Genomic DNA, 26,025 nt, shown 5'->3' with positions numbered 1-26,025 from the left:
TGAAGTGATCAGTACCTGCATGTCTGTTAGTCTGTCCAGTGAGGTTACAGAATCTGTGGTTATTTCACAGCTTCTCAGAGATAAGGCTGCATTGTAGATTCATTGTATTTTAGAAGGAGGTGAAGGTGCCGCAGTGAGAGCCAGGTGCTGTCCTGGGGAATCCAAGCCAGGGGACTTACCTTGGCATTGGGCAGAGACCCTGATACAGTGCACTCGCAGCCAGCCACCGCCACTGCCATCTGCGCAACATCCTGTGAGTCCACAACAAGGCTAAATAATCTGTTTATAATAATATCATATATATTATTATAATAACATTCAGCTACTAATGGATTTTAACGCTTAGAGAAAAGTTTTGATGAGCGGCAAATTTTCTTCACTGTCTTTTTAGGATTAAATCCTAAGATTCCTATGCAGGCGCAGTTCTTAAAATTAGCACTTTGCATGTGCATCCATGCTGACAGGTCTTTGCCGTGACTTTTAGTTTGTCATCCTAAGTAACGCTGCTTAGTCAGTAATCCAGGTATTTTCAGTCAGCAAAGGTTATTTATTTGTCATTTTAACTTCAGACAAACAGGAGATTTTGTAGGAATCGGGAAGATAAGAACATTTTGATGCTTTGATTTGAGCTAGATGAGGTGTGGAACACTCAATTTTATGTAGAATATAATTAGAATACTTTCAGTTTAAGAAGTATTAATTTCACATTGTAAGGTTCAATGTCATGAGTAAGATATCCAGGAAGTGTGCTGACTTTTATAGTGTCAGAAATTTTTCATGTCATACTATTTCTTGCCAAAAGTGAGGTTTGTAAGACCTATTATTTGGGTAATTACAATATTAGGATTGAGACTCATTTTAAGGATGTGATCTGCAGTATTGTACTAAAGTTATAATTTTGGATGACTGAACTGAAATGGATTTTTAAGCCACCTAAATTTTGAGGCCTTTAAGTGTTGCTGGGTCAATGTGATGATGTGATTGTACCCTCTGTCTGAAGTGGGCATGTCAAATGGGAACAGTGTGAACTTACACAGTGAAGTTACTGGCTTCACCAGCTGTAGCCTACATGCTCTGAGTCTCTTTTTGACTCTCTGCACTGCTTAAGTTTCTGCTATAATATTGATATAATGTTTATGTCTCTGTTCAGGACTTCTCTTACTGTTTTTCTTCCCTGTCAGACTTTGCAGTGGCATGTGAGTTACTGGAATAAACGCATCTCCTGTACGTGTTGCGTGAGGCAGTTTGATCCTTTAGCAAATTCATAAAATAGAGAATATACAGGCATAAGTTTTAGTCTCACCTCTTCTACTAATGTGCTGATACTTCTGGGTTTCTCATGTCATCCCTGACAGTTCTCCTCATCTTTGACTATTTTATGTAGAGTAGTAGTATTAATTGTACATAGTTCCTGGAGCTACTTTGATCCATAAAAGTAGCAAAAAATTAATCCGCACAAGGGTATTTACAGGGTTTAAAAACCTTAACTCTAGTGGTGTGCACGGAGGGGGCACTTTCTTGTTGATGCTTTGAACTGTGCTCTCGCTTGTGTTGCAGCTCTGGTTGTAAGCACTGCGTCTGCTGGCTTTGCCATGGCCCCAATCCCTTTTGACCTGACCTGTTTCCTGATCGCCTCCCTCGGAACTGGACTGGCATCCTGTGCTGCCAACTCCATCAATCAGGTCAGTCCATCACTTCATCTGTACTGCAAACTGGTGTTGTCCTGGCTTCTGAAATGCTGCCAAGGAGCGTAAATGGATGGCTGGGAATGCTGCGCCTTCAGCTGCTGTGTGAGCTCTGAGCTGCTAAATCTGACACCGCAAAAGGAATATATGTCTGAGAATTAAAGTATAGTTGCTAGGCAGAGCGTGGAGTTGATGAGGTTTTAAGCCTCCCAATAATAATGTTTATCTTGATAATACCAAGCCTGGGTCACTGGAAATGGCATAGGAAGAACTGTGTAATTGGAGTGTAAGAATAGCCATCAGGGCTCCAGCCTTATGGGGCTGGTTCTTTGGTTGTGTTAGTGTATGTCCTTCTCAGATTTGTCTAAATAATGGCACAGAGCACCTTTCTAAACGTCTGTAGTGGGAGTTCAGTGGGGTTTGTGTGCTTCTGTTCAGAGTGGTATCAGGGTATCTCCTGCGCATCTACAGAAGGTACTGAAAATCTCCACCATGTGGTAGCTGTTTCATGCCGGAGATGTTCCAGGTGCCTGGACTTGAGCTTCCTTGCGTGTGTGAACACATCTGCAGAGCTTGGTGCTGGTCTCTCAGCCCTCCTGCAATCCAGCTGAGAAGCAAGGTTGCTGTTAGGCTCTCCCTAAGTCGTAAAGGAGAGCCTAACTAGTGAACAGATAACAACACTTGTGGTGTTGAACAGAGTTACAAAGGATAGTAGCCACAGTTGCTTTCAGTTGTAATATGGCCTGGCAAAAGAAGTGGCAGTAAAGGTGGCACCTTTGATAGCGCTTTATGGTTTCAGCAATCACTTGGGAAAGGGGGGAGGCTGAGTCCTGGCACCCCGCTAACGGAACAGGACATGAAGGTTTCCTGTGATCTACATCCTGCAGCCCCCTTGCTTGAGTTGAGCTCTTTGATGTTTACACCTTGTTACACCTCAGCTGTAGGCACCCAGTGTGCTTTTTGAGATTAAACATGCACCTTGCTCAAACTGAAGTAAATACAAGTTTTCCTGTTTGTTTTCGCTGAGCTTAAAATTAGAGTACACAGCTAACATTGTGTCTGTTTCTCCTGCAAAACACGAAGGATGCTGTGTGATTTTTTTTTTTAGTTGCTTGGAAATATTTAGGAAGCCCACCTAACTTAGGTAGTCGTGAAAAATTATTTTAAGTCACACTATTTTCTGAAGTATACATTTGCTTATCATGTGCGTATTTTTCACATCAAGTCTGGGTAGAAAAGCTGTCATAACTAAGGTGAAGCTTTCTTGGTTTTGATATGGTTTTGGAGGTATGCTTTTTTCCACCTTTTTTCCTCTACTATAGTTTTTTAATATTAATAATTCATTTTGTGATTTACCAATCCTTTGAAATATTTTCTGTCATGTTTACCTTCACCTTTGTGGATACTACTGGTCTAAGAGGAGAATTATTGTTTGTTTAGAGACACCTGTGCAACTTGTCTTTCTTGAGATTTTTATAGATCTTCCTAGAGATGATATTCACACACAAATAACTGGTATTCTTTGTTTTCAGCTTCCACATATTGCTCAGTGTTGTATTTTGCCTCAAAAGTAGCCACGTTTTAAAACCTTGCTTTTGAAAATATGGAGATACTTAGGAATACCAGGAATCCTGGGCCATAATTTGGTGTTTGACGCTGTTGAGGCTTGCTGGGATGGGAAAGCAAAGGTAGGAGTGCAGTAACTTTGTTTGCTTGAGCTTGTCATTCATTACTCACTGCTATCTCACCATAGGAGCAGCTGTTAATATGCCCTTAAATAGAGAAGGTTACTCCAGCCTCACAATGTGTAAAACTGTCTTTCACACTTTTAGCTGAATTCTTTAAGTTTGCACACTCACTCGTGTTCTGCCACTTGTCTATGCAGACAGACCTTCAAGGCAGCTGCTTTTATTAAGGAAAATAGAAAAGCAGAGTTGGTAACAAAGCAAAATAGAAGAGCTGAGGTCTATGACCTTGTTTATCAATGGATCCTTTCAACTGATGAGTGTCCGTTTCTCAGTGTTGCTGGTGGTGCTGTGTCTGAATTGGCTGGGAATTTAATTTTCAATAAATACTTTAAGCTTGGGTATCTGTCTTGACCTCTGTGAAGGAGCACATTTGACTTGGAACTTCCTTTATTGCTACTTTGCTCTGTCCATTGCTCCCCATACACATCCTCTTCTCTGGCAGCTCATGACTCATGCTTCCCTTGTTGCTCCTTGCTATCCCTTAAGGACCTTTTTATATGATAACCGTCTTTCCGTTTCCCATATTGCTATAAATCTGTACATCTTTAAGGGCAACTCGTCTTTCCCACTCCTCATTTCCCTGATAAATCTGTGTTCACGATTTACAGTCCTCAAATATGTCGTGGGAAGGTAAAGTGTCGATTGTGTAAGATTCTTCCCCATGATTTAGGACAGGATGTGAGGAGCCTAGTCCTGTAAAAATGTAACAGATTCCATAATATTCATGGAACTGTTGGTACATACTTTTAACTGTTCAAATTCTGTGGTTTAGTTTTGGCGTTTGGGTTTTTTTTCCTTCTCTTAACCACTTCATTTTAGCAATCTGGTAGAAGCTGAGGCTAATTTACCCCCATTGAATCAAGTTGAATTAACTACTGGGGAGGGAGCCAGGACTATGCTAAGTAATGCACAGAGACCAAGAAGTCATGTTTTGTTTCTTTATGAAGTTGGTCTAAAGTAATCTTTTAATTATCACTTCCTCTGTTGATATCAGATGGCTGTATGTCATATTTTAAACATTTTTTTCTTCCTAACAAGACTTAGAAAGTCACAGAAATTTGCCAGAATGGAGGCTCTTGCCCTACTTGCACTATGTTTAACAAGAAAGCAGTAATAAAAGAAGATGAGTTGGCAACCCTGTATTTTTTCCATTGTTCATAGAAGTACAATCTGGATATTTATCAGTCAAAGGCATGTATTTACAAACAAGTTTCACAGCCTGTAAATGCTAATACTAGATGCACTTCCCAATGCAAGTAGAACTAATGTATTTTTATGACAAATCTTTGAAATTGGATAACTTAAATGACATAAAAAAGGGTCTGTTTAAAATAACCAGGAAAATACAGACAAAGAAATATTTGGGCACAGGCTTGCATTTAGGGGGAAACATGGTACCTGTTCTACAGCAAGGTTATTCTAGAAACATTTGTGTAGAAAATGTCAAGAAAAGTATCTTGGAATAATTGATGTTGCACAGTAGTTTGAGAGAAACAGAATCTTTCAGGCTGGTGGAAAATGTTATGAATTCTGGGGATCTGGATAAATATTGGAGGGTCCTTGGGTTTCCTGTAGAGTGTGTTGGGTCTGTGGGCTGTAAGGGAGTAAACTCCTGCTGGAAGGTGCCAAAGAAAAGATAGTGTTTTATTTCTCTTGTCCTCTACCAGCAGTTCTGCCTCTGCCTCACTCCTTCGTATCACAATACTTCAGAGCTGTACTTTGCACCTAATCTAGCATTTTAGTGGCACACTAAGCCAGTGGTCCTGGGTGTCTTCCACATCACCCAACACTGTGTTATATCCTTCAGCCCTTCAGTATTGTACTACAACATGTCACCACTTTTCAGTACCACCTGCTAAAACTGCTTTCCTCTTTTTTCCCCTCTTTTTTTTTTTTTCTAATGGCACTCTTCTTTTTTACATCATTGAAGTAACTTAAAATTATTTTGGACAGGTGTTCTTTATCGGTGTTCTCTCTCTTCAAAATAATCACTATTTTACAGAGGGTTTTAATTTAAAAAAAAATCACTTAATGCATTTACCAAGGAATAGACTGAGACACGTTTTTTACTGTAACGTTACTAAGATAGACAAAACCACCAGAAAAATGTCGTCATAAGAAATCAGTCTTATTAATTGCAGTTATTGTAAGGAAATGAAATTATGTTCTGGGGTTCCTCTTGTAAACAGTGCATGTTAATCTTGGATAAAACAAAGAATTATTCCTAGCATATAACGTTTTTTATACTGTCCACTTCCCTGACTCTTTCAGTGTCGTATTTTGGTAAGGATACAACAAAAGATAATTTACCTTGGTATTGTTCTTTACAAGTGACAAAAAAGAATAAGCAAAACATTGTTTTTCTGATTGGTGAAGACTCAATTTAGTAACTTATTTTTTCCTGTAATATACTGTCATAGAAATGGAGTGGGAGAAAATTATATTAAGTCAGTTGATAATCTTATGCTTTTTTTGTAGCTCTGGTTTTTGATGATTTTTGAAAGCTGACTCAAGTTTCAAGGAGTCGAGTCTTACATTTATATTATGGAGAAAACATGTCATTTGTGAGACTTCTAAGATACTAGCCTCTGATTTATGGAGAAGGAGATAAAACATGAAGAGATGTTTACAACACAATACACGGCATTAAAATGTTAAAGGAATCACATGCACATTTTATATGTCAAGTACATTCTTTTGTAACTGCAGCACGGTTAAGAAGTGGGAGAGAGCTATAAAGATGAAAGCAGGATGTTTAAAATGGCTTGAATTTAGTAACTGAGAGATAAAATGATGTGGTTGAATTTGACTGATGGTACCTTGAAAAGGAAGTAGGCTGGACTGAATAGTTTAGCTGAAGTTGGAGAGCTGAAAACAAGAAATACAGTAAATATGTTAACCAGAATGAGGGAATAAATGTAAGACCAGATATCATCCCTGTCCCTTCAGGGTCTGATCTGATGGCTGCGTTTTGCTCTTAATGTCATTCTCTCTTGACAGCCATGATCCTTTAGAAGTATAGCTGTAATGGGTGGGAAGAGTGGGGTTGGTGTTAAAATAATGGAGTGACATTCAGGATCTGAGTTCAGTTGCCAGCCCGTGGACCCTGTGTGTGATCTTCTGTATTAAGACAAACTGTGATCGTCATTTGGATGCTGCAGAGGCACTAGGCTAAATAAAATCAAAATAGAGCAGCCTCTCCTCCAGGTTTTAATCCACTTACTATCTCTATGCAGCCAGGATAGCTGTAGTCTTCACCTTTTATGGTTTTTTGCTGTTCTGAAATTACTTGAGTGCCCAGTACTCACAAAACAACTTTAAAAAAAATGCTAAAAAGTAATGCGCCTACTTAGATAAGCAAACATTAACCCATCTTCCACAGAAAGGTCAACCTGAGCTTACAAACACACAAACATTTTGAAATCTTCATTGTGCCTCCATTCCATGTAGATGAAGCTGTGATTTGCTGTACTGATGGTCTGAACTCAACTTTTTTTACAGTTGTTTTTGAAAATATGGGTTAATCAGCAGTGCTTGGAATCCAAGGAATAAAACAGGTAAATTGATCCAATTTGGATAAACAATTCATACCATAATGGCTGAGCAGCAACGTCATCAGTTGGAATCATGCTAATGTGCTTGTATTCCGGTGCTCAAACATAACAAATTGATATTTGTTGTGTATTTGTAGTTTTCTAAACTACCTGATGTTTAAGGTCATGTAACAGATGAAAAGAGTAGGAAAAACTTAAGTTTAAGGGTGTTTTGAATTTTGAAGAAAATGTTATGAAATAATGTGTTGCACTGATTGTCAGAAGTCCAACACCTTGTTCTTCCTTAAAGATATATTGGCTGTAACTGTTTTAGCTTGCTGGGCCAGTAAAAATTGTAATTTATTTTTCAAGGAGGGAAAAAACCCACGAGGAATTAGTTATTGTGAACACCTGCATCACTGGCTGTAGATGTGCTGCCAGCTTCCATGGCAGAGCAGTCTTCTCCTTATCAACTCCACATTTAATTTCAAGGTTGTCAAGCAGTAACAATGATGATTTTATGTGTATGAGATGCAGCATATGAAGTATTAACTCAACCCTTTTTTCCCTTGTTGCCCCCTGCCCCATCAAACAGCTTTTGTGAGGTGAGAAGGAACCTGAGAAGGTTTTATGTGGTTGGGTCCCACCTATCTTGTGAGCACGGAGGTTTTTAATGTATATCTTCTTTTGTTTCTGCAAGTTTTATAAATACTCAGGTTTTTGCTTGATCAGAGGCCCTGCAATACTACTAGTTTCTCCCTTTCCCCATTTGAGAGATGTTTAATACAGAGATTTTGGTCATAGAATTAAAAATGGTTCATACTGGACTATGAGACCCCAAGTAAACTTTTTGCTTTCTGTGGCTATGAAAAATACGGTAAAGTGATGTGACATTAGTAGCTGTGTTCCTTTCCGAGAGTGCAGCTGTGATTTCTGACCAAATCCATAGACAAATCTGTTATAAGGATTGAAGCAGTAGAAAAAAAAATAAAACAAGGGTTAAACTAATATGCAGAAAAGGGTGGTTAGTGATAGATGCTTTGATTAGTGAAGAAGTGAAAAAAGTAGCAGGAGTCTGGTGGTGCCTCAGACCCCTTTCTCATTATTTCAGTCAAATAATTAAACACAAAACAAAGAACAGCAATAATTCTTTCATATTCCCTCAAATCAAGTGTGGTTTTTGGTGTTATCATGTGTAAACTTTTCCTACCAAATACATGATTTATTGAATGTCTGAAAGCATGTAGTTGTAACTCTTTATTCTGATGCTAACATTATTAATATACTCTCATTCAGGACCAAATTGGCAGCGATGACCTCTGTCAGATCATCCAGCCCACCTCCACTTGATGCAGGAGGTTTTTCCCAAGTAATCTCACAGCTCTGCTTGTCCACTTTTTGAAAGCTCTGAAAAAAAATTTTTTTTTTTTTGCTTCTTCCTCTAGCAGATTACTGCACTGCCATGTTTGAATGAGAGAACTTGTTTTAAATGCCAACAAGATTTGTTCCATACAGTGTATTTGAAAAATCAGATAGTTGAATGATTAGCTTAAAGTGATTTAGAAAGAGCCTAAAATGACTTTCCAAGGTTTTGGGTTTCCAAATCAAAATATTTCATGCCTAGCTAATAGCACCTTTCCCTTCCTGCGTGCATCCTTAATGAGCCCGCTGGCAGGCACTTACCCTTTTTTAGCTGGAAATGGAGAGGGAGTCAATCAGCCCGCACTCCTGGTTGTTCATTTGAGATTAACACCTGATGCATCTCTGTCTCTCTCTGAAGTCCCCTTTGTTTTGACTGAGCAGATTGCCTGCAGCAGGCGGCCTTGCCTTTCATCTGCCCCCCCCAGCGATCAAAAGATTGTCAGGAGTGGTTATTAAAACCTGGTGTTTAACTCTGGAGTACAGGACTGTCAGTGTTGGAGGCAGCCTGTGATGTAATTTACAGTATATAATAAATATAAGAGAAGTGCAACACTGGAAGTCTATCTTGTGCTCTAAAGTGTGCTGATATATGCTGCTTTGATATTTTACTGCTAGGCAGCCTTCATTAGTGGTCACTGAGGATCATAACTTACAGCTCTGTCAGATGATTCATAATTGCAACAGTTAGATCAAGTTAGTGTGTAGGAATCCTTGATATCGAGTAGGAATGGCTCAGCTTGTGAAGATGTATTTCATGAGCAGTGAAAATGATGAGCACTAATGAGAACCAACCTCTGAAGGACCGATAAATTTTGAATGCAGAGATTATCTTTGCAAAGCATAAATTATTTGACCTACAACTGAGACTTGATAAAGGATCTTGGAAAAATATTATAAATTAATGCATATCGTTGTTGGAAGAAATTCTCTTTCCTCGTGTATATTGTGTGAGTGTGGTATGTGAAGAGTCTTCAAAAGAGAGTAATAGTTTCCCAAAGCCCTAGAGGGAGGGGCATTTAGACCCCAGTCACCAAAGTGTGATGTTCAACAAAGACAATGAAAATAAATAAACCAGCATCCTTTTTTAGTACTTTGCCCCCCTCTGTACCATTCGTTAATAGTATAGAGCTTCAGATTTTAGAGGAATTTAAATCACAGTGTTTTGATTTGATTCTTTCTCTTATGTTACATTTTGTATATAGTAAAATAACTTTTAAAAAGTAGGTAAGAAGTTATATGTAATCTTGTGCCCCTTCTTTATGGATCATCATGCTTCCTGATTTGGTATAGAAACTTCTCCTGTAGATGCACAGAATAAGTACATCCCATTGTTTGTTACTTAGTGAACAGGGCAATCAGTCTAAGTGTTGGCTGCACACTTTCTCTCTCTCTGGTTGCATTTGTTGATGAACAGCTTATGTCCTAAATGAACACCAGAAAGTGGATGGTAAAAGGGATTTTAAGGAGAAAATGTGCTTTCCTTCGCACTGGCAGAACAGCACAAGGGAAAGAGCCCTGCAGTCCTGTGTTTTCTTTCTCCCCAGCTGAAAGTGCCCTTTCAGCCACATAGGCTTTGGTGGTAGATATGGTCTGAGAGCAAATACGGAGAAAATTCTTGTTATTATTCCGAAATACCAGTTTTACAGACAGGAAGTTTTGGGTGGTAACTGCAGAAACTGCTAAACTTCTATGTGTACATGAATCCTCCAAGATGATGCATTTTGATGCTATGGGAAGTCTTGTCTTATTAGCACCACACTAAAAGGGTCTCTGGAAATACTGGGGGCAAGTGAGGTAGGGGGAAAAGGAAGAGATAATTTACCAAATGATTAATTGTCAGGAATACTTCAGTGGTGTGGGGTTCCCTTTAGATCCAATGCCAGATTTCCCCTGGAAACCCTGATCACAGGCAGAACAAAGGAATTTCAAAGGACTGAAATGATGGAATGTGGAGCGAGCACTAGACAAAAGGGAAAACCTAGTACTTAATAAGATTTATCTGGCCTTTTGATCCATAGGGGTACTGCCTTTCTAAGCTTAGAAAAGGAAAAGTGAAAATAACTAGTTGGTATTTTTTTTGTCAGTCTTTAAATAGATGTATTTAATGTTTTCCAAATAACTGAGAATTTCTTCAGCAATGCAAGTATTAAATTCTAACCTTATGAGATAATTAGTGAAATGTTGTTTTCTTTTTGTAATTTAAATGGTGTTATATTCATTCTGTTTATTGCTTTGAGTTAGATTCCTGATGGTTTCAAAAATGGCAATCCAGTACCTCGTGTACTGTGCTGTACAAAAAATAATGAGTATATGGTGAAGTATGACTCACAAGGGTTAAGGAAAATGATTTCCTGGTTCCCTGAAACAGCCTACCAATACCATTCCTTTAGGGAATAGCTCATTGAAACACAAACCCAGAGCATTCTAACAGTCCCTTTCTTTTTGAATTATTTTAGGGTTTTGTCTTTCCATTGTTAAAAAATACTACATGTATGCAATGAGTTCAGATTCTACTATGTCTTCATAATGTTGGATAGGATTTATGTGCAGTAAAATGGAGTGAAAGCCCTCTTTACTTGATTTGCATGACTATTTTTTGCTGTTAATACAGAGTTTTGTCTTTGTTCCACGCTTGAGTTAACAACCGTGGCCATGAAGGGTGGACCTAGCTAGCAGAGTGCTGATCATGCTTTGCAGCTAGTGTTGGCAAAGGCAAGCGGGGCTGGAGCAAGCGCTCATGATGTTCTTGTTTGTGTGGGCTGCAAAATGTTAATTTACCTTATGGGGCTTTTGACTTATTTTTGCCAAAGCTGCAAGATTTTACAGTAAAGCCTAGTGCAAAATTGGTTCTGCTGACCTGCTCTGCCAGAGCTCAGTAGTGGGTTTTGGGCAGGCAGGTGTCCCAAGGAAATCTATTTCTCTGTTGTAACTGAGCAGAGAGAAGGAAGAATAGAGACCTCTAGGTTATGAGGAAAGGGATGAGGAGGGTCTTGGCACACCTTTTCCTAGGAAAGAGTGAAGGAGCAAGTGCTATGGATGCTCCCCACTGAAAGCGGAAAGGATCCTTCTTGTCCTGCTGTGGCTGTGAGGGTGAAGATATGCTGTGTTTTATTAACAGTGAAATTGTTTTCTAGGGATTTTTTCATGTGAGGAATCTGAGTAAATGTATTTCGGGTTTCTATAGTGGTCTGATTTAAACAGATGCATATATAGTGTATATTTGGATGAATGTCTCTGTAGCCCATGCAATAACTAATACTAGAAAGTCTGATGACAATGTAATATGAAGTGCTTAATTATTTCAATGGTTCTTTCCTTGGCCACATTTTGTTATCTTTATATTGAATTTAACTGTCCTGGTAGTTTAACATAAAAATTTCAGTGGCATAATTATTTTGATTTTTTCCTTCAAACTCTGTAGGTAGTTTGTTGGAAAAGTGCTTCTAGGATTGTCAGGGTAGCAGGTCACTGAGAGCGTGATAAAGTGGTCTCTGACAGAAGTGATGTACCAATAGGTGGGTTTGGTTCCAGTTTTGAAAATTTCCCGTCATTTGTAATAGCAGTCATCTGCTCCTCTGCCAGTGCCATGGCATTTAAACATTAAATTTCGGAGGACACTGTAACAGGTCTTTAAAGCGGAGTCTGTTGATCAGAGCAGATACAAGCTGTGGAGGATCCTTCCCTTCATATCTGTGGTAGTAGCACAGAATTTTATTATTTAACGTGTGTATTGCAATAGTGTCTTGAGAGTCTGGTGACTTTCCAGAGTAAGAAGGTAATGATATGTGTCCTACAGAGTTTGCAGTCTGGCAAGTTACAGATTGTGAAAGTGTGTGGGTTTGCCTTTAAAAACCAGAACACTTCTCTGAGTCACATACTTTAGTTTTTCAGGGGAGCATAGAGGGAAGAATGAAAAGCAAGTTGGTTAGTCTATAGAAATCAAAGAAGGTAGCTATTGTCATGAGAGATGTAGCCTTGAATGGAAACAAGCTGCATTAAGCATGTAAAAACTCAAGGACCATCCATCTTCTTTCTGGACATGACTTAACTGAACCTTGGAAGTGCTGGAGGAAGTATTAAGATTTGTCAAAGCCCCTGTTTGTTGGTAAGGCTACCTACTAGCGTTAGCCTAGAGTTTACTAAAAATCAACACATGTCACATCCTAGAAGAAACAAGAAAGTCATTGAGGCTTGATTTATGCTGGTTAAAATTCATAAAATGATTTTTAATTTCTCTCTATATTTCTGCTCACGGATTGAGTTGGGTGTTGCTCTAGGCACTAGCAAGGTATGTTGCTTGATTCTTGGAAGCATGCCTACACTGTGCAACAGGTTTCCAATATGCGATCTGCCTAATTTATTGTAGGATGAGCACACATGGCATGTACAATATTGATGCTGCCAACTTTGGGGCGTTTGTCAGTTGTCCTAAAAAGATCTACCCAGAGTTACTGACGGTCGGATTTTTTGTTTTAAAATTTGTCATGCTTTAAGTAGATGAGCATGTGACACATTCCTTGGGAAGGTGTAGAAACACACCCCCCACCCCCCCACCCCCCCAAAAATAAATAAATAAATAAATAAATAAATAAATAAATAAATAAGTGCCCCCAAATCACTTGAATTTTGGTGGGAAACAGCAATCCAAATTGCACCAAAAATTCAGCAGTATCCCAGTGGGATTGTAACACTGGTATGAATAGAAAGCTGTAGTAAATTCTTTTAAAAAAATTTTATTTGTAGCGTCAAATAGCCATTTGCCACTAAGTGACTTTTTAAGAGGATTCTAAGCGTAAGCTGTTTAATGAAGGAGTAAACCACAGCTCTGGGCAGTAATCCATTTCTTCTGGGTTTTTTTGAGATCTGTATGGAATCTGAAGGCGGAGGTTAGTTGTTAGTTTTCAATACCAAAATCATTAGGTGTATCATCCTGATTAAAAAGCACCAAGGCATGCTGAAAGTACCATTAAACTAGGACAAGAAATAGAATGGGACATGTGGCTGGAGCAGCTTAATAATATAAGCTTTGACTTGAAACCAAACATGTTTGCAAATCTCTGAGGTTTGGTTATCTCAGGTCACTAAAGGCTAACTTTGTCTGTATCTGCATAGATTATGTAAATTTTTGAAGTAAAACAGACTTCTAGAAGATGCAAATCTGTCCTATAATCCTCCTTTTAAGACTTCTTTCTTATTACAGTCGTGATGTATGTTGATGCTCCTAATAGAGACATGACAATTCATTTTAACTTCAGAGAGTATCATAAAGGTGATGGCATTTGAAAGCAGGCTGAATAGTTCAGCTTCAAATTCATTTTTATGTTCTGAAATTAGATACTTTTAAAAATAGTAACCTTTTACAAGATGCATTAAGATTTAGAATGCTGTGTGTTTATTAAAGGGCAATAAAAGAAAAATATTATCTTTGAAGGGCATCCTTTATAAAAATGTTTATCTGAAATGACCTTAGATAGCAAGGGAACTGAATTGGAAATAGAAATCAAAGTTGTAGTGAGGTGGAGGAGTCTGCTGTGTTTAACTTGCTGCCTGTGCCGCATAGAGTTTAATTCCAAAAAGACTTTCTGCTGTTGTTTTCGGCAGCTTCCCGATAGTTCATCCGGGCTGTCTCTGCTCAGTCAAGTTTTTCTCACTCTGGTGAAAGTTCCTGTTGGTTTATGGATAAGTAGCAGAGCAGTGTCTGGAAGGGACAAATACAGAATATCACCTGGCAGGGTTTCAGCAGTAATGGGGAAATGTTGAACTACGATCTGTGTGTTGGGTTCACATTCTTCATCCTTGATCAAAGTTTTCAGTGTAGGGACCACTCCTGGTGGAAATCATTTCTGCCTCCTCTGTGAGATGACAGTTGACTTTAACTCCCTCCTGATCTGGATGTTTCTTAAGTTTCTTTTGAAGTGGGGCCAAGAGGTGATGCAGAAGCTTATAAGCAGGGCAGGTTTTGCAGGGAGAGTTGAAGTATTTTATTAGAAGTACTACTAGAGTCAGAGAAAATGGATAACCTGTAAAGCACAAACTTCCTTCAAATTGCCATGCGGATGTGGTTCCATAGCTCTGGTCATATCTAGAGACTAGTCATCTTGGACTCTAAGAGCTGTTTTTATGCCAGGATTGTGGAAGAATAAATCAGTGTTATTAGTACAATGCCATAATTAGTTTCTGAATAGCATTAAGTAGGTGACAGTGAGGCAGAGTGTGATGAAGGTCTGTAAAAGCACAACTGGCAGGGAGATGATGTTTAGGAAATGGTTATTTACTGTCTCTTGAAAACAGGAACAAGAGATTTTAGCAAAAGGCAAGTTAAAAATGAACAAAAGGAATCTGTTCTTCATGCAGTGTGCAGTTACAGTGGGACTCCTTGCTAGAAGAGATCTGGTTGATAAAATGTTTTGGTGATGGTGCTTATGTTGTCTTTTACATATTTGGATTTGCTTTGTTTAGTTTTCAGTTTAATTTTAGATACTAACAAATTGAATGACACTGAAACAACTGAACACAAGGCTTTAAAAACCTCAAACAACACAACAAACACACACGCACACACACACACCTGAAAATTAAAGGTACTGCACAGCATATTGCTTTTCTGTGCAAAAAACACCCTTTGGTTTCACTTGATCCCCCAAATCTGCTTTGCTTCTGCTGCTGTTACTCCTAACCTTTTGTGCTTGGAGAGCTGTAACCTTTCTAAGGCTGGATTTCACTGCAAGTGCTTGGGTAGCTTTTAGTCTCCCCTGTTTCAGGTTGTGCAACCTCTGTGGATTTTTTTGTGGTTAAAAACAAAGGTAAGGAAGGCTGACTTTAAGTATTTGTCCCAGGGAGAGAAATAAGAGAAACAGTCAAGTGCTTAACTGCTTTGGAATGAAACATGTTTATCACAAATGGCAATTTGCATTGCTAGAGAACGTGAAGAATTAGTGCTTGGGGATGCTCTTGGAAGATCTGCCCTTTTCAGTGGGATCTGGAGCAGAACTATGTGTAGAAATGGTTGGTTACATCTAAAAGTAGGCTTTCTCCCTGTTTTCTCTTTAATTCTCTGTTACTGATGAGAGTATCAGATTTAAGGTGTGCTTCAGGCAGTTACAGTAGGAGTTTCCCCCTTGCTACCTTGCCACTCTTTTCAAGAAGGTCTCTGTAGGCGCCAAAATTGTAGAATATTTCCTTAAGCCACTCTCTCCATGGAGCATGTCTGTTGTGGTGCTGCTTTGGTGATATATATTTCCATGCATAATTGTGACTACCCGTAACTTCCAAAGAAGCCCCTCAAATAAGTTATTCCATGACTTGACCACTGTATACTTCTGCTGGCTTCAGATTTGCAGCCCCAATGCAGAAGAGGTTTTCTCTGTGTCTCCAGAGCTGCTTCATTGGGTATGGTTTTTTAAATGCCTGTGAGTTATGTGTGAGCGTACTTCTGTAGGCGACAGTCGTTGTATTTCAGAAAGTGGCATTAGTTGTGATAATGTAGCGTACAGCTCCTCTTTGTGAAATTCAAGTCTTTTTAACATCACCACCTTCAAAGACAATAAAAATTCCAGTCTGCATTTATCTATTCCCATGTGAGGAGTTACTGCAGTGTATATTGTATCATTCCATGTGAAATTCTTCTGCTTAATAGTCTCATTTATACACAGTTGTCTGAGGTCAGTTTTCCATTTTGCAGTTGTCAAACAGCTGTCAAATTAAGAGACCAGATCCCAAAGTTCATTTACATTTTATGCCATTCTTTGGGTGCCTGTTTCATATCTTAATATAACTAATGATTTATCTGCATATCTTAGTCTTCTTTCCGCACTTGTTTTTTCACAGATGTTCACATCCTCTCACTCCTCAAGAACAGCCCTTAAAATAAAATTTCTGCACCTTTTTTTTTTTTTTTTTTTTTTTTTGAGGCTTTTCATTGTACAGCTAAAAGAAGACGGTACTGTATCTTCAGTGCAGGCAATGCAAATGAAAATGTTTTAGATTTCACCTCCTATTAATCATAATTTGAATTCTGAACTGAAAAACAGAATAGTAAAAAAAGTTTTTCAATGTGTTGCTAGAAATTACAAAAGATAAAATCTCAATTTCATTCATTTATTGTTGGTTTTGGTTAATAATTGGCCTAGCTATTGATTTCACCCTTTAACTTTTGGTTTCTTGTTCTTCAATAGGAAACTAAAATTAAAAAGGGCTTTGTTCACAAATTATCTTTGTAGTAAAATGTATTCATTTTTCATCCTCAGGAATATCAAAGGCTATCACATGAGCGAGAACACAGAGATTAAATTGAATGCTATTTGTGGTTTTGTAGTATGATGATTCTTACGACGCTGATTTCCAAGCGTAAATTTATATGGTGAAGATTTAGGGGTTGTTTTTTTATTTTTTTCCAATGGTGTAATGATCAAAGGAATATCTCTATACATGCCATTGATGTCTTACTACAAAGTACTTAAATAGCCTGAGGTAGCCATCTACTTTATAAAAATTCCTTAAAGACAGGTAGGGCCCTTGGGTGTTAAATGTATACTTCTGAGTTCCGTGTATTTTCAGGGTAGGAAGGCGAGAGAGATACTGTTACAGGCCTCAGCAGTTCTCTGCAGTGCTGAGCTTTAAAAGGCTCTTTAAAAAGTAGCCTTAAATTATGGTCACTGGGGGAAGTTTGTCTAGGGTACACTGTGCCAGAAAATGTTTCTGTGCCATTTCAACGTCATTCACTAACCGGTTCAAGAAGTGTAACTTAATTAACCCTTTCCAGGTTTTAGGGGAAAAATCTGGTTTATACGTGCATATTTGTTGCCTCTTGCATTCTGGAAAGAGACAATTTAAAGACTATTGATACTTATTTTTGCCAGCTGCTTAAAGACCCTATGGTTTGCAAGTAAAGGGAAACAGTATCCTTGCTATTTGCTGCATTTCATAGGCATTTCATAGGCAATTATTAGTCTTTTCGGTTGATGGGATCCGCATTGGGATTGTAATAAAACACAAGTCAATGTGAAATTGGATGCAGACTAGGAGAGCAGATAAAACCAAGTGAAAATTAATGACAGATGTAAAAGTTATTGGTAATAACATAGTCATCTTTTTACAATCTTTTTCCAAACTATATTTTTATTTCAGCAGATGTCACTTGAAATCTTCAGAGTAAATCATCTCTTTGATTTTGATTGTGATCTTGAATACTGAAAGTAGCTTAATTGTGATGGGCTCTGACTTATTTATGAGTACATTTTTACATCTGAGGCAGGCACACAGATCCCAGGCTGCTGGGGTGTTCAAAAGAGGTTGTGATGGTGGGATGCAGAGTGCTCCAGTAGGTGTCCATAAGTCTATTTTTATGGCTTGAGGCATCACGAGCATTAATTCCAGGGCCCACAGAGCATCCCTGAAGCTGAGGATCTGTCGTTGTCACAGGTGGCACGTGAAGAGCATGTAGGGCCGGTTTGTAAAATGTTCCCTAAGAAGAATGTGGGAAAGTGCAACTTTTCAGTGCTTGTACAGTTTTGAGCATAAACAGCATTGCTATGAGCAACTGAAAAAAGCCTTTCTCGCTTGTTTTAAATCATAAGCAAGCTTTATTTTCTTAGTTTATCACATAAGAAAAACCATCCTGGGTCAGGCCAGAGGGCTGTGTGACACCAGGATTCTCTCTTCAGTATTCATTGGTGCCCTTCTCTCAGACCCATCCTCATGTGGGACCTCCTTATTAATCTCATTGTGGCCCAGGAGGCTGTTGGCAGCGCTGGGAGGAGGATGCCTGATGTGGGAAGTCCCAGGAGCTGAGACCTCCTGCTTATACTCCGTGGAGCATGACTGGGCAGCACTTGCCAGCTCCCTGGTTGCCCACAGGGATGGTGAGCACCCCTGGGGAAGGCTGGTCAGTGCCTTCTGATCTCCCCCTTTTGGTACTGTGTAGTTTCCTTCTTTTCATTGTCCCTTGAGCTCTCCTTGCCATACCTGTCTGGAGTGGAGATGGAAAAAAGGGTATTTTGCTTTGGTAGGTGAAAATCGGCAACAAAAGTATATGGTAGTGAATAATTAAGGTTAAGATGAGCACAGGCATGAAGGCGTAAGTCTCCAGAAAATTCTCCAGCAAGTGTTGTGTCAGGGACTCATTGAAACAATGATGGTGTCATTGTATCTGTGAAAACTTTCCTCCATTAATTTGTTCATTTTCCTGTTTTAGCACTGGGAGAGGCAACAAGCACTCGTCTCCCTGTTGGTTTTCCACACTATTTATAGACTTCTCTCATATTCTCCATCACTTGCCCTTTTCCAGACTGAAGAAACCTGCTCTGTCTTGGTTCTCTGTGGAAGCTGTTCTGTACCTGTGATTGCCTTTTATCTTTTCTTTGCTAGGTTTGCAAGATTCTGTCCAAGAAAGGGGGATCCAAACTGCATCCCCCGAGGCTATAGACAGGGATATAGAAGGGTATAGAAGGGATTTATACAGTGGCAATGTCTGTGCAGGGCAGCATCCCTCCATCAGCAGGCATATGCATGTTTACACACATACACACTGTTAGTGAGTAGACCTGAGAACAGCAAATTTGATTAATCAAGTCCTTAATTAAAATTAAATGAGACCTCTTAGGACAGTAATCAATCACAGCAATCAACTATCTCTGGTACAGTGCCTCTAGCTTTTGTTTTTCATTTCTAAGATAATTTCTAAATAGTGAATTGCTCTTTCATAGACATATCAATCCCTACCCTGTGGTGTCCTTTCTAAGGGAAAATAGCTCAGAGCTGTTTGGTTTCTTTTCCATGGGTAACATAACATTTATATTTATCCATACATACTGGCCTCTGCCCCTCATTTGATACTTATTCACCTGGTATTTTAAGGTACTTCTGCAGTTGTTCACTATCAGCTTCCACCTTTAAAGGTCTGAACATCTTGATAGGAAAGCAGAGTGGTTTGTCCATCTGAGCATGTCCTGTTCTTGGGTGAAATAATATCTTGAGATCTTATTATTGTGAAGTACATTAACCATCTTTCTGAGGTGGAATTACCCTGTTTTGAAGTGTTGAGCTGTTATTACAAAGGGAGGTTCACTGCAACCACCACTGCCTCTTGTTCCTGGTAATGAAAACAAGTAGCATCTTTTGAAAAGGGATGCCATAGATGTGTCATGCAGGATAGTGAGACACTTCAGTCCACGACAGAAAGACGGTCTCGGTAAGACCCCTGTTCTCAGCCTTTCCTGTTGGTTTGCTCATGTGAGTCCCAGCTAAGCAGGTTGGAACCCAGTTTGGAGGGCACTGAATTTCTTATGTAAAGGCATTTAGGTGGGTTGTGCAAAGCTGTAGTTTTTGCATTAGGAACCGTACAGTTTAAAGTTGGTTATGAGTTACACACTTAGATACCCTACATTCTTCATGTGGGGATGTCAGTAAGAGGTCTGAGCTACATAGGTTGAGCATGTGCAGCTTGTGCTGAGCTTTAGCAGGGCTAACAGAGAGGTGTGAGCTCAAGTCTGCTGCAGAAAACACAGATGACTTTGAGCAGACTTACCCTAATTAGAGTGGTCGATGCTTTTGCTGCTCAAATTACCGGTGTTGGTTTTGACACATGGGAATACTGATTTATTTTTATTTTTTTAAAACTGCTGTCAAGAAGTCAGAAGATGTTCAGCTGCAGTGTGGAGGGAGGGAGGCTCTGAAGACTTCAGTGTGGTGATTTCAAGGTTAACCCATGATCTAAGAGATGCAAAATTTGCTCTCTTTGTCTGGCTAGAAGGGTGGCTTCTGCTTCTGAAATCAGACTTTCTTCCAAGTCACTGCAGCCTTTTTCTTTGTCGTTAGTGCCCATTCTGAGATGTTTATTGTCTGGTGGAGGAGATGCATGTACACTTTAGCTGCCTTCCAGAGTACTACTGTGCTCACCCTGTGTTTCTCGTCAGCAAGCTGACTTTTCTCATTAGGCTCAAAAGAGAAAGTACCTCCTCCCCTACCCCAGCTCAGCTGAGCAGTTGCATCTGTTTCAGATCTGGAGGATCACTAGTATGCTCAGAAACTTCTGCCTTTTTTACTTTCCCCCAAACTATATCACTCACTTCAATAAAATCTTTTCAGTTGCCCAGCAAATTGTGTTTGTTATTCTGTAGTAACCTAAAGGCAGCGAGGATTTTAGAAATGCATCATAGCTGCCTGTCTTCTGTACTGATGTGCCCCCAATACACTGTTTACCATATTTGTGTTCACAATACCCTTTTATCTCTCTGTTTTCCCAGAATGGGCCTGAAACTGAAGCTGAATCAGTGTCAGGCTGGTGTGAGAACCAAAAGACCAGCCTTTTTCTAGGCAGAAGAAAAGCATATATGTTGGTGACCAACTGTCAGAGCAAAAATAATTCATGAAAAAAGTTTATACATGTTAGATAGACTAGCTTTATTTGTTATGGTTAATTACTGAAATTAAAGCTATTAGAAGGGCAGTAACATTTTCTCTCATGATTCATGTGGTTTGGCCCTGGAAAACCTAAAATATATAATACAAACTGGATGCTGATAAATTATTTTTTGCACAGATCGTAAAATTAATAGTACAATTTATATTAAAAGGTATAAATTAGAGTATTTAAATGTTATTTTTATGGCATATTAGGTGGAATTATTTTAATGTAAATGGTTTATTTCAAGGAAACTGTGAAATTGATAAATAAATCTATTCTGTTCCAGTGCTAAACATGTGAAATGTAATCTTCTTGAGTTTTACATCCACAGGCCATTGTCCTTGTGTTTGCAGTAGGATGTAGGTGCTACTAATGTGTGTAACAGGTGCATGTAATTTAACTGTAGAACTAGTCAAAATACCTTTAATCGGTTAATGTTAAGTTAAACCATATGGGTCCACGGCTACTTTTCTTGTGCTATCCAACCGGCTGCGGGTGCTTTTGTGGATAAGCATCCTGTAGGACACAGCAGTGGGATGTAGGAAAGACCCAGTTGCTGAAATTTTAATCTTTCTGCTCCAAAGTAACAGCTGCAGGTAATGTAAGTGCATGATGGCCCGTTTTAACTTTTCTGCTTTTATATATGGGTTAGTTTGGGAGATTGCAGGGTTGTGTGTGATGCCCCAAAGAGCACAGACATAAACAGCATGTTTATGGGGTTGAAGAGCCATTAAAGAAACTTCAGCATTAGCCTGCGTTAGAAACATAACCAAGGCTTGAATGTGGAGAGAGCAGGGTGTTTGTCTGGTTGATAGCTTTCAACACTGAGCCTTCAGTGATGCTTTAAAACAGATGCAGTGAAAGCAAAGCACAAATATCATGGAGAGAAGGAAATGCTCACTGCACAGGGGTTTTCTGCACTGGCTGATGCAAAAATATTTGGAAATGTGTAGCAACTTCACTGCTATCCAAGGCATGTAAATGTTTCTATGCATATAAATGGCAAGTACCTTTCTTGTTCTGGAATATTAGTTTTTACCAAAGACCTCTTGAACTAGGACATCAACTGATTTGCTGGTGGACTGGAGTAGCATGAGCAGCAAACACCACAGACACCATCTACTGAGCAGTAAGTGTTTTCGGTTTGTCGTTTTGTAGTGTGTGGATTTCTACTTGAAATTGTTGGCAAGTATTCCATTTTTCAGGCACTGTATTCGGCTTACATGTGCCCTGTTAGCTGATGCTGCTGGAGGAGAGTTATTTCATGGGGTTGTCTTTCTGGGTGGTCCTCCCAAAGCCGTGATCCACGTACACACAGCGTATCTTGTCAGCGCGGGGCTCACCGCCACAGATTCATCTTGTAAGGTAGCACCAGCCGCAGCGTGCTGACTAAGGATCTGTTCAGGGATCCTGTCTACAATTAATAAAACTAACTTTTGAAGCTGTCTTTTTCTCTCTTTGTATCAAACCAGTGTGGAATGTCAGCTTTTCCCTTTGAAGTTTAATTTCAAGTTCATCAGCTGTGCTAGTGGCCTACATTTCTGCAGATCACAGCTTCAAATATCAGGCGATAAATTTACTCCTGAGACATTCGTGGGATTTGTTTTCGTGAAAGCTAACCTTAATTAACATTTAGCTTCATCTTGAGAGTCTCTTTGGCAATTGATTGCAAGCAAATGCACACAAATAAAAAGTTCCTTTGAAACATTTAAAATAGCTATGGTAGCAAGTATACTATTAAATACCAAAATGTCATCAAAATAATTGTCAAGACAAATTTTGTATATTTTTTTAACCACTTACTTAAAGTAAATATCTTCAAGTCATTAATTTAATGACATGCTTTTTTCTGCTAATATAAAAAACAAATCTTGACTACTGTTATTAAACTTTTTAAGAGAACTAACTTGGGAAGCTAGACAAACTGTACTAGATGGCACACTTAGGAGCTAAGCAGAGTCTGAGACCTGCAGTCATAAAATATTTTTGATAAAAATATTTACAGGAAAATAGTTTTTGTTGTTGCTGGTAATAGTAAAGCAAAACTCCCCTGCCCAACAAAAAAACAACCCAACAAAAAAACCCACCAGGAAACAAGGCAGGGCTGTACTAGTAGGGAATATGTTCAAGGGTACTGGCATTTCTTTTATGCCGCTTCTGAAAAGATTTCATCTTTATTCTCTGCCCTCTGAGAAGACTTCAAATCTAATGTTCTGGGTAGCAGAAGACATCCGCCCTACTCTCAGCTTTTAAAATACACGTCAGCACTTAAGTTGGGTAGACAGCAACACTAATCATATTAAGCACAGTCTCCAAACTCCGGGCGAATGCATAATTAATACATTGTTTTAGAGGTGCGGGGACAGGGGCGGAGGGCAGGGGCGGCGGGCATGGCTCGCCGGGAGCGCGCGGCCTGGGAGCCTGGCGCTCAGCGGCCGGGACACCGCCGCTCCCTCCGCTCGCTAAATCTTGTTCGTTACACCTCGGGCAGGAGCCAAGCCGTCAAGCAGCCTCCATTCAAGTGTTTGCCACGGAGAGCTTTGGCTGGGCTAGGAAATGCTAATTCAGCGTCAATTAGAAAAATGCCTGTAATGGGGTGCTGCAGTTAATAAGAGGCACTTCTGTTGATTCATTGCTGGGGGGATCTCCTGCTCCCTGGATTTTGTGCATCTCACCACTTTCTTTTTTATTTCGAGTGCATTTTACTATCTCATCTCTATTTTAGATCTTACACCAAAGTTTACTTTGTGCCACTATGCCTTTCGATCACCGAGTGCAGTAAATTGTTGAATGCCTTCTGTTTAACCATTAAACTATAGTATAACCCCTGTATTTGAGCATTTATGGTTGTTTTTTGAAATTAGAATTCAGTATTAAAGGATTGAGTGTTAGAAATGCATGGCAAACTATGCTACCTATAAACATATGCATACTTTACTGATAATTCTAATCAAAAGTGAAACCTGATTTAAACTTGCATTGCTACCTTAACTTTCAAAATGTATAAAATGTATATTGCAGATATGTGGTGTAGTCTGGCTTTCTGATTATTTTTTTTTTAAAATTCTTGTGAAAACATTGTTTCTCCAAGTTAGCCATGTGTTAACCTCAGAAATGTTAGTTTTATGGGTAGTGTTGCCCTCATAAAACAAAAATGAATGGATAACACTTTAAAGAAGTCTGCATAGGAAAAGGAGTTTGAAATAACATTCTGCTCTGACTTTCTTGACTAATTTAAACTACTGTTATATTTTTGGTTAAAGGTTAATGTTCCTTTAATTGGCCTTTTAATCGTACATCTGTGTTTGGTTGTTGGGGGGGTGTATCACATTGAACAACATGCCCTTAGCGTTTGCATTTTTTCCTAGTAATCTCAGGGGATTCTTCGTCCTTTTCTGAAGCGTGCTATCTGAACTAATTGCCTCCATGCCTTGAACAGCTTTCTACCAACAAATATATGATAATGTTTTAGGAACAATGTTAGGTAAATTCTAGTGTTGACTTTTAGATATTTTGAATAGAAACATGTCTGAGCTTTCAGATGCTCTTTGGAGTGATTGGGGGGGGGGAATTACTTTGGTTAGCAAAATAAAATGTTAATAAAAAAGTTAAACTATATATTTGATTATATCATGTAGACATTCTGAGAAAATTATTGTTTTCTTGATGTTTGAAGTTCATTTATGCCTTGTGCAGTACTATGCTCCATTCTCTTGCATGGGGTAGTGTGTTAGTACATTGTATTCGCATTTTCTTTAGCCAGAGTCTGCTTGGACAGAAATCAATGGTGGATTTTACGCTGTCTTTAACAGCAGTAGGATTTATCCTACAGAGCTAAATATGAATATTGTTATGTAGTACTAGAAAACAGGAGGGCAGTGAACCTCAAAAGGAGACTTGTCATAGTGAAAGCATATTTAATTCATCTGCCCATTGGCATCACTGCTAACATGGGAATGTCTTTGATTTTATAATTGGAGTAATCAAAAGTGCTAGGAGACAGTCAACTTAATTTGATTTTTTTCCTTTTTTTAAATCTCTGAATACTGATGTGCTTGGTGCATAGCCAATTTTGGTTTCCCGTTGAGAAGCATGTAGCTGCATTTTCCATTTGATTGTGTAGGTCTTTCTTACATTTGTAGGGGACAGAAAATGTTGGAAAAGAAAGGAACTGTATTAGCAGGGAGTCTCAGTAAATTTGTAATGCCTGAAATAACTTCTAACTGACTTAATGCTATTTATCTGTTACGGAATAATAATCTCTCTGTAACATAATTAAAACATGAATTAAATCATTGTCTGTCCAAGAAGATGGAAAACTTGAGAAAACTGCATGGCAATTGCCAGAAATAGACCTTTTAATTACAAAAAAAGTATTTTGTGGTGCATGTATTTTTATGCCTAGTAAACACCAAGTGCTTTCTCTCTTTGAAAACCTGAACAGTTCTGCTTTATCTCACAAATTTACGATTTGCTTTATGTATATGCTCTGCATTTATTATCTGAATAACGATACATTTATTTTAGCAAATAGGAGATCATATAAAATAAACAGTTTAATGCAGTAAATAATAATAACAAGAAAGATACAGCTGAGTGACCCACTCTAAAGCTCTTGCACTTTTCATTCCCGATAACGTGGACGTCTAACGCCTGTATTTTTGTGCGTGTATTTATGCCCACACTGAAAAATACACATTGCTCTCTGGAATGGCACAGGACCATGATTTCATTCTACATATGTTTTCTGTCCACGTCACCGAGTGCCTGACAGTGGCTGTAAGTTCCGCTATAGGTTAGTTTATTACCAATCCACTACTGTGTAGTGTCTGATTTTTCTCCAGTGCCAAAACAGCCTCCAGGAAGCCACATGAAAGTTTGGGTCCCCTTCCCACGAGTGTTTTTAATTTATTCCAAAGTCGCATTTCTAATAGTGGTCTAAGGCTCCAGCGCTGTGTGTGGTTTTTAAATTATAGCAGCAAACCGCAAAGACAAAAAGCCCACAGCCCAGATTTGGCAGTTCCTGGATGTAAAGCTGACTGGCTTCCCCCCTTTTCTGCTATGGAGAACTTTAAAAGGATTCTGTCAAAATTACTTAGGATCACAATCTAGGTTGTGGAGTGCGGTGGAGTGAGAAATGATTTCTCAAATAGTTTGGAAATCTTGGTTAAATAAATTTTGTAAGATGCTGTTATTTTTTTTTTTTTTTTTTTTTTTTTTTTTTTTTTTTGTGC

At 38.8% G+C, this 26,025-nt stretch overlaps 1 protein-coding gene across 1 annotated transcript in view; it reads left to right on the top strand.

Annotated features, from left to right (window-relative positions):
- Window positions 1–26,025, top strand: part of LOC113486753 (protoheme IX farnesyltransferase, mitochondrial) — a 103,253-nt gene that overhangs the window by 7,711 nt on the left and 69,517 nt on the right. The window contains exon 2 of the mRNA XM_026860973.1: window positions 1,558–1,682. Within this exon, the coding sequence (XP_026716774.1) occupies window positions 1,558–1,682 (125 nt within the window). The remainder of the gene's footprint in view (window positions 1–1,557; window positions 1,683–26,025) is intronic.

This window comes from Athene cunicularia, assembly GCF_003259725.1.
Source record: "Athene cunicularia isolate RWA chromosome 18 unlocalized genomic scaffold, athCun1 chr18_part1, whole genome shotgun sequence".
Taxonomy (NCBI): Eukaryota; Metazoa; Chordata; class Aves; order Strigiformes; family Strigidae; genus Athene; species Athene cunicularia.
Note: the sequence above shows the minus strand (reverse complement) of the source record. Positions and strands in the feature narration are given on the sequence as shown.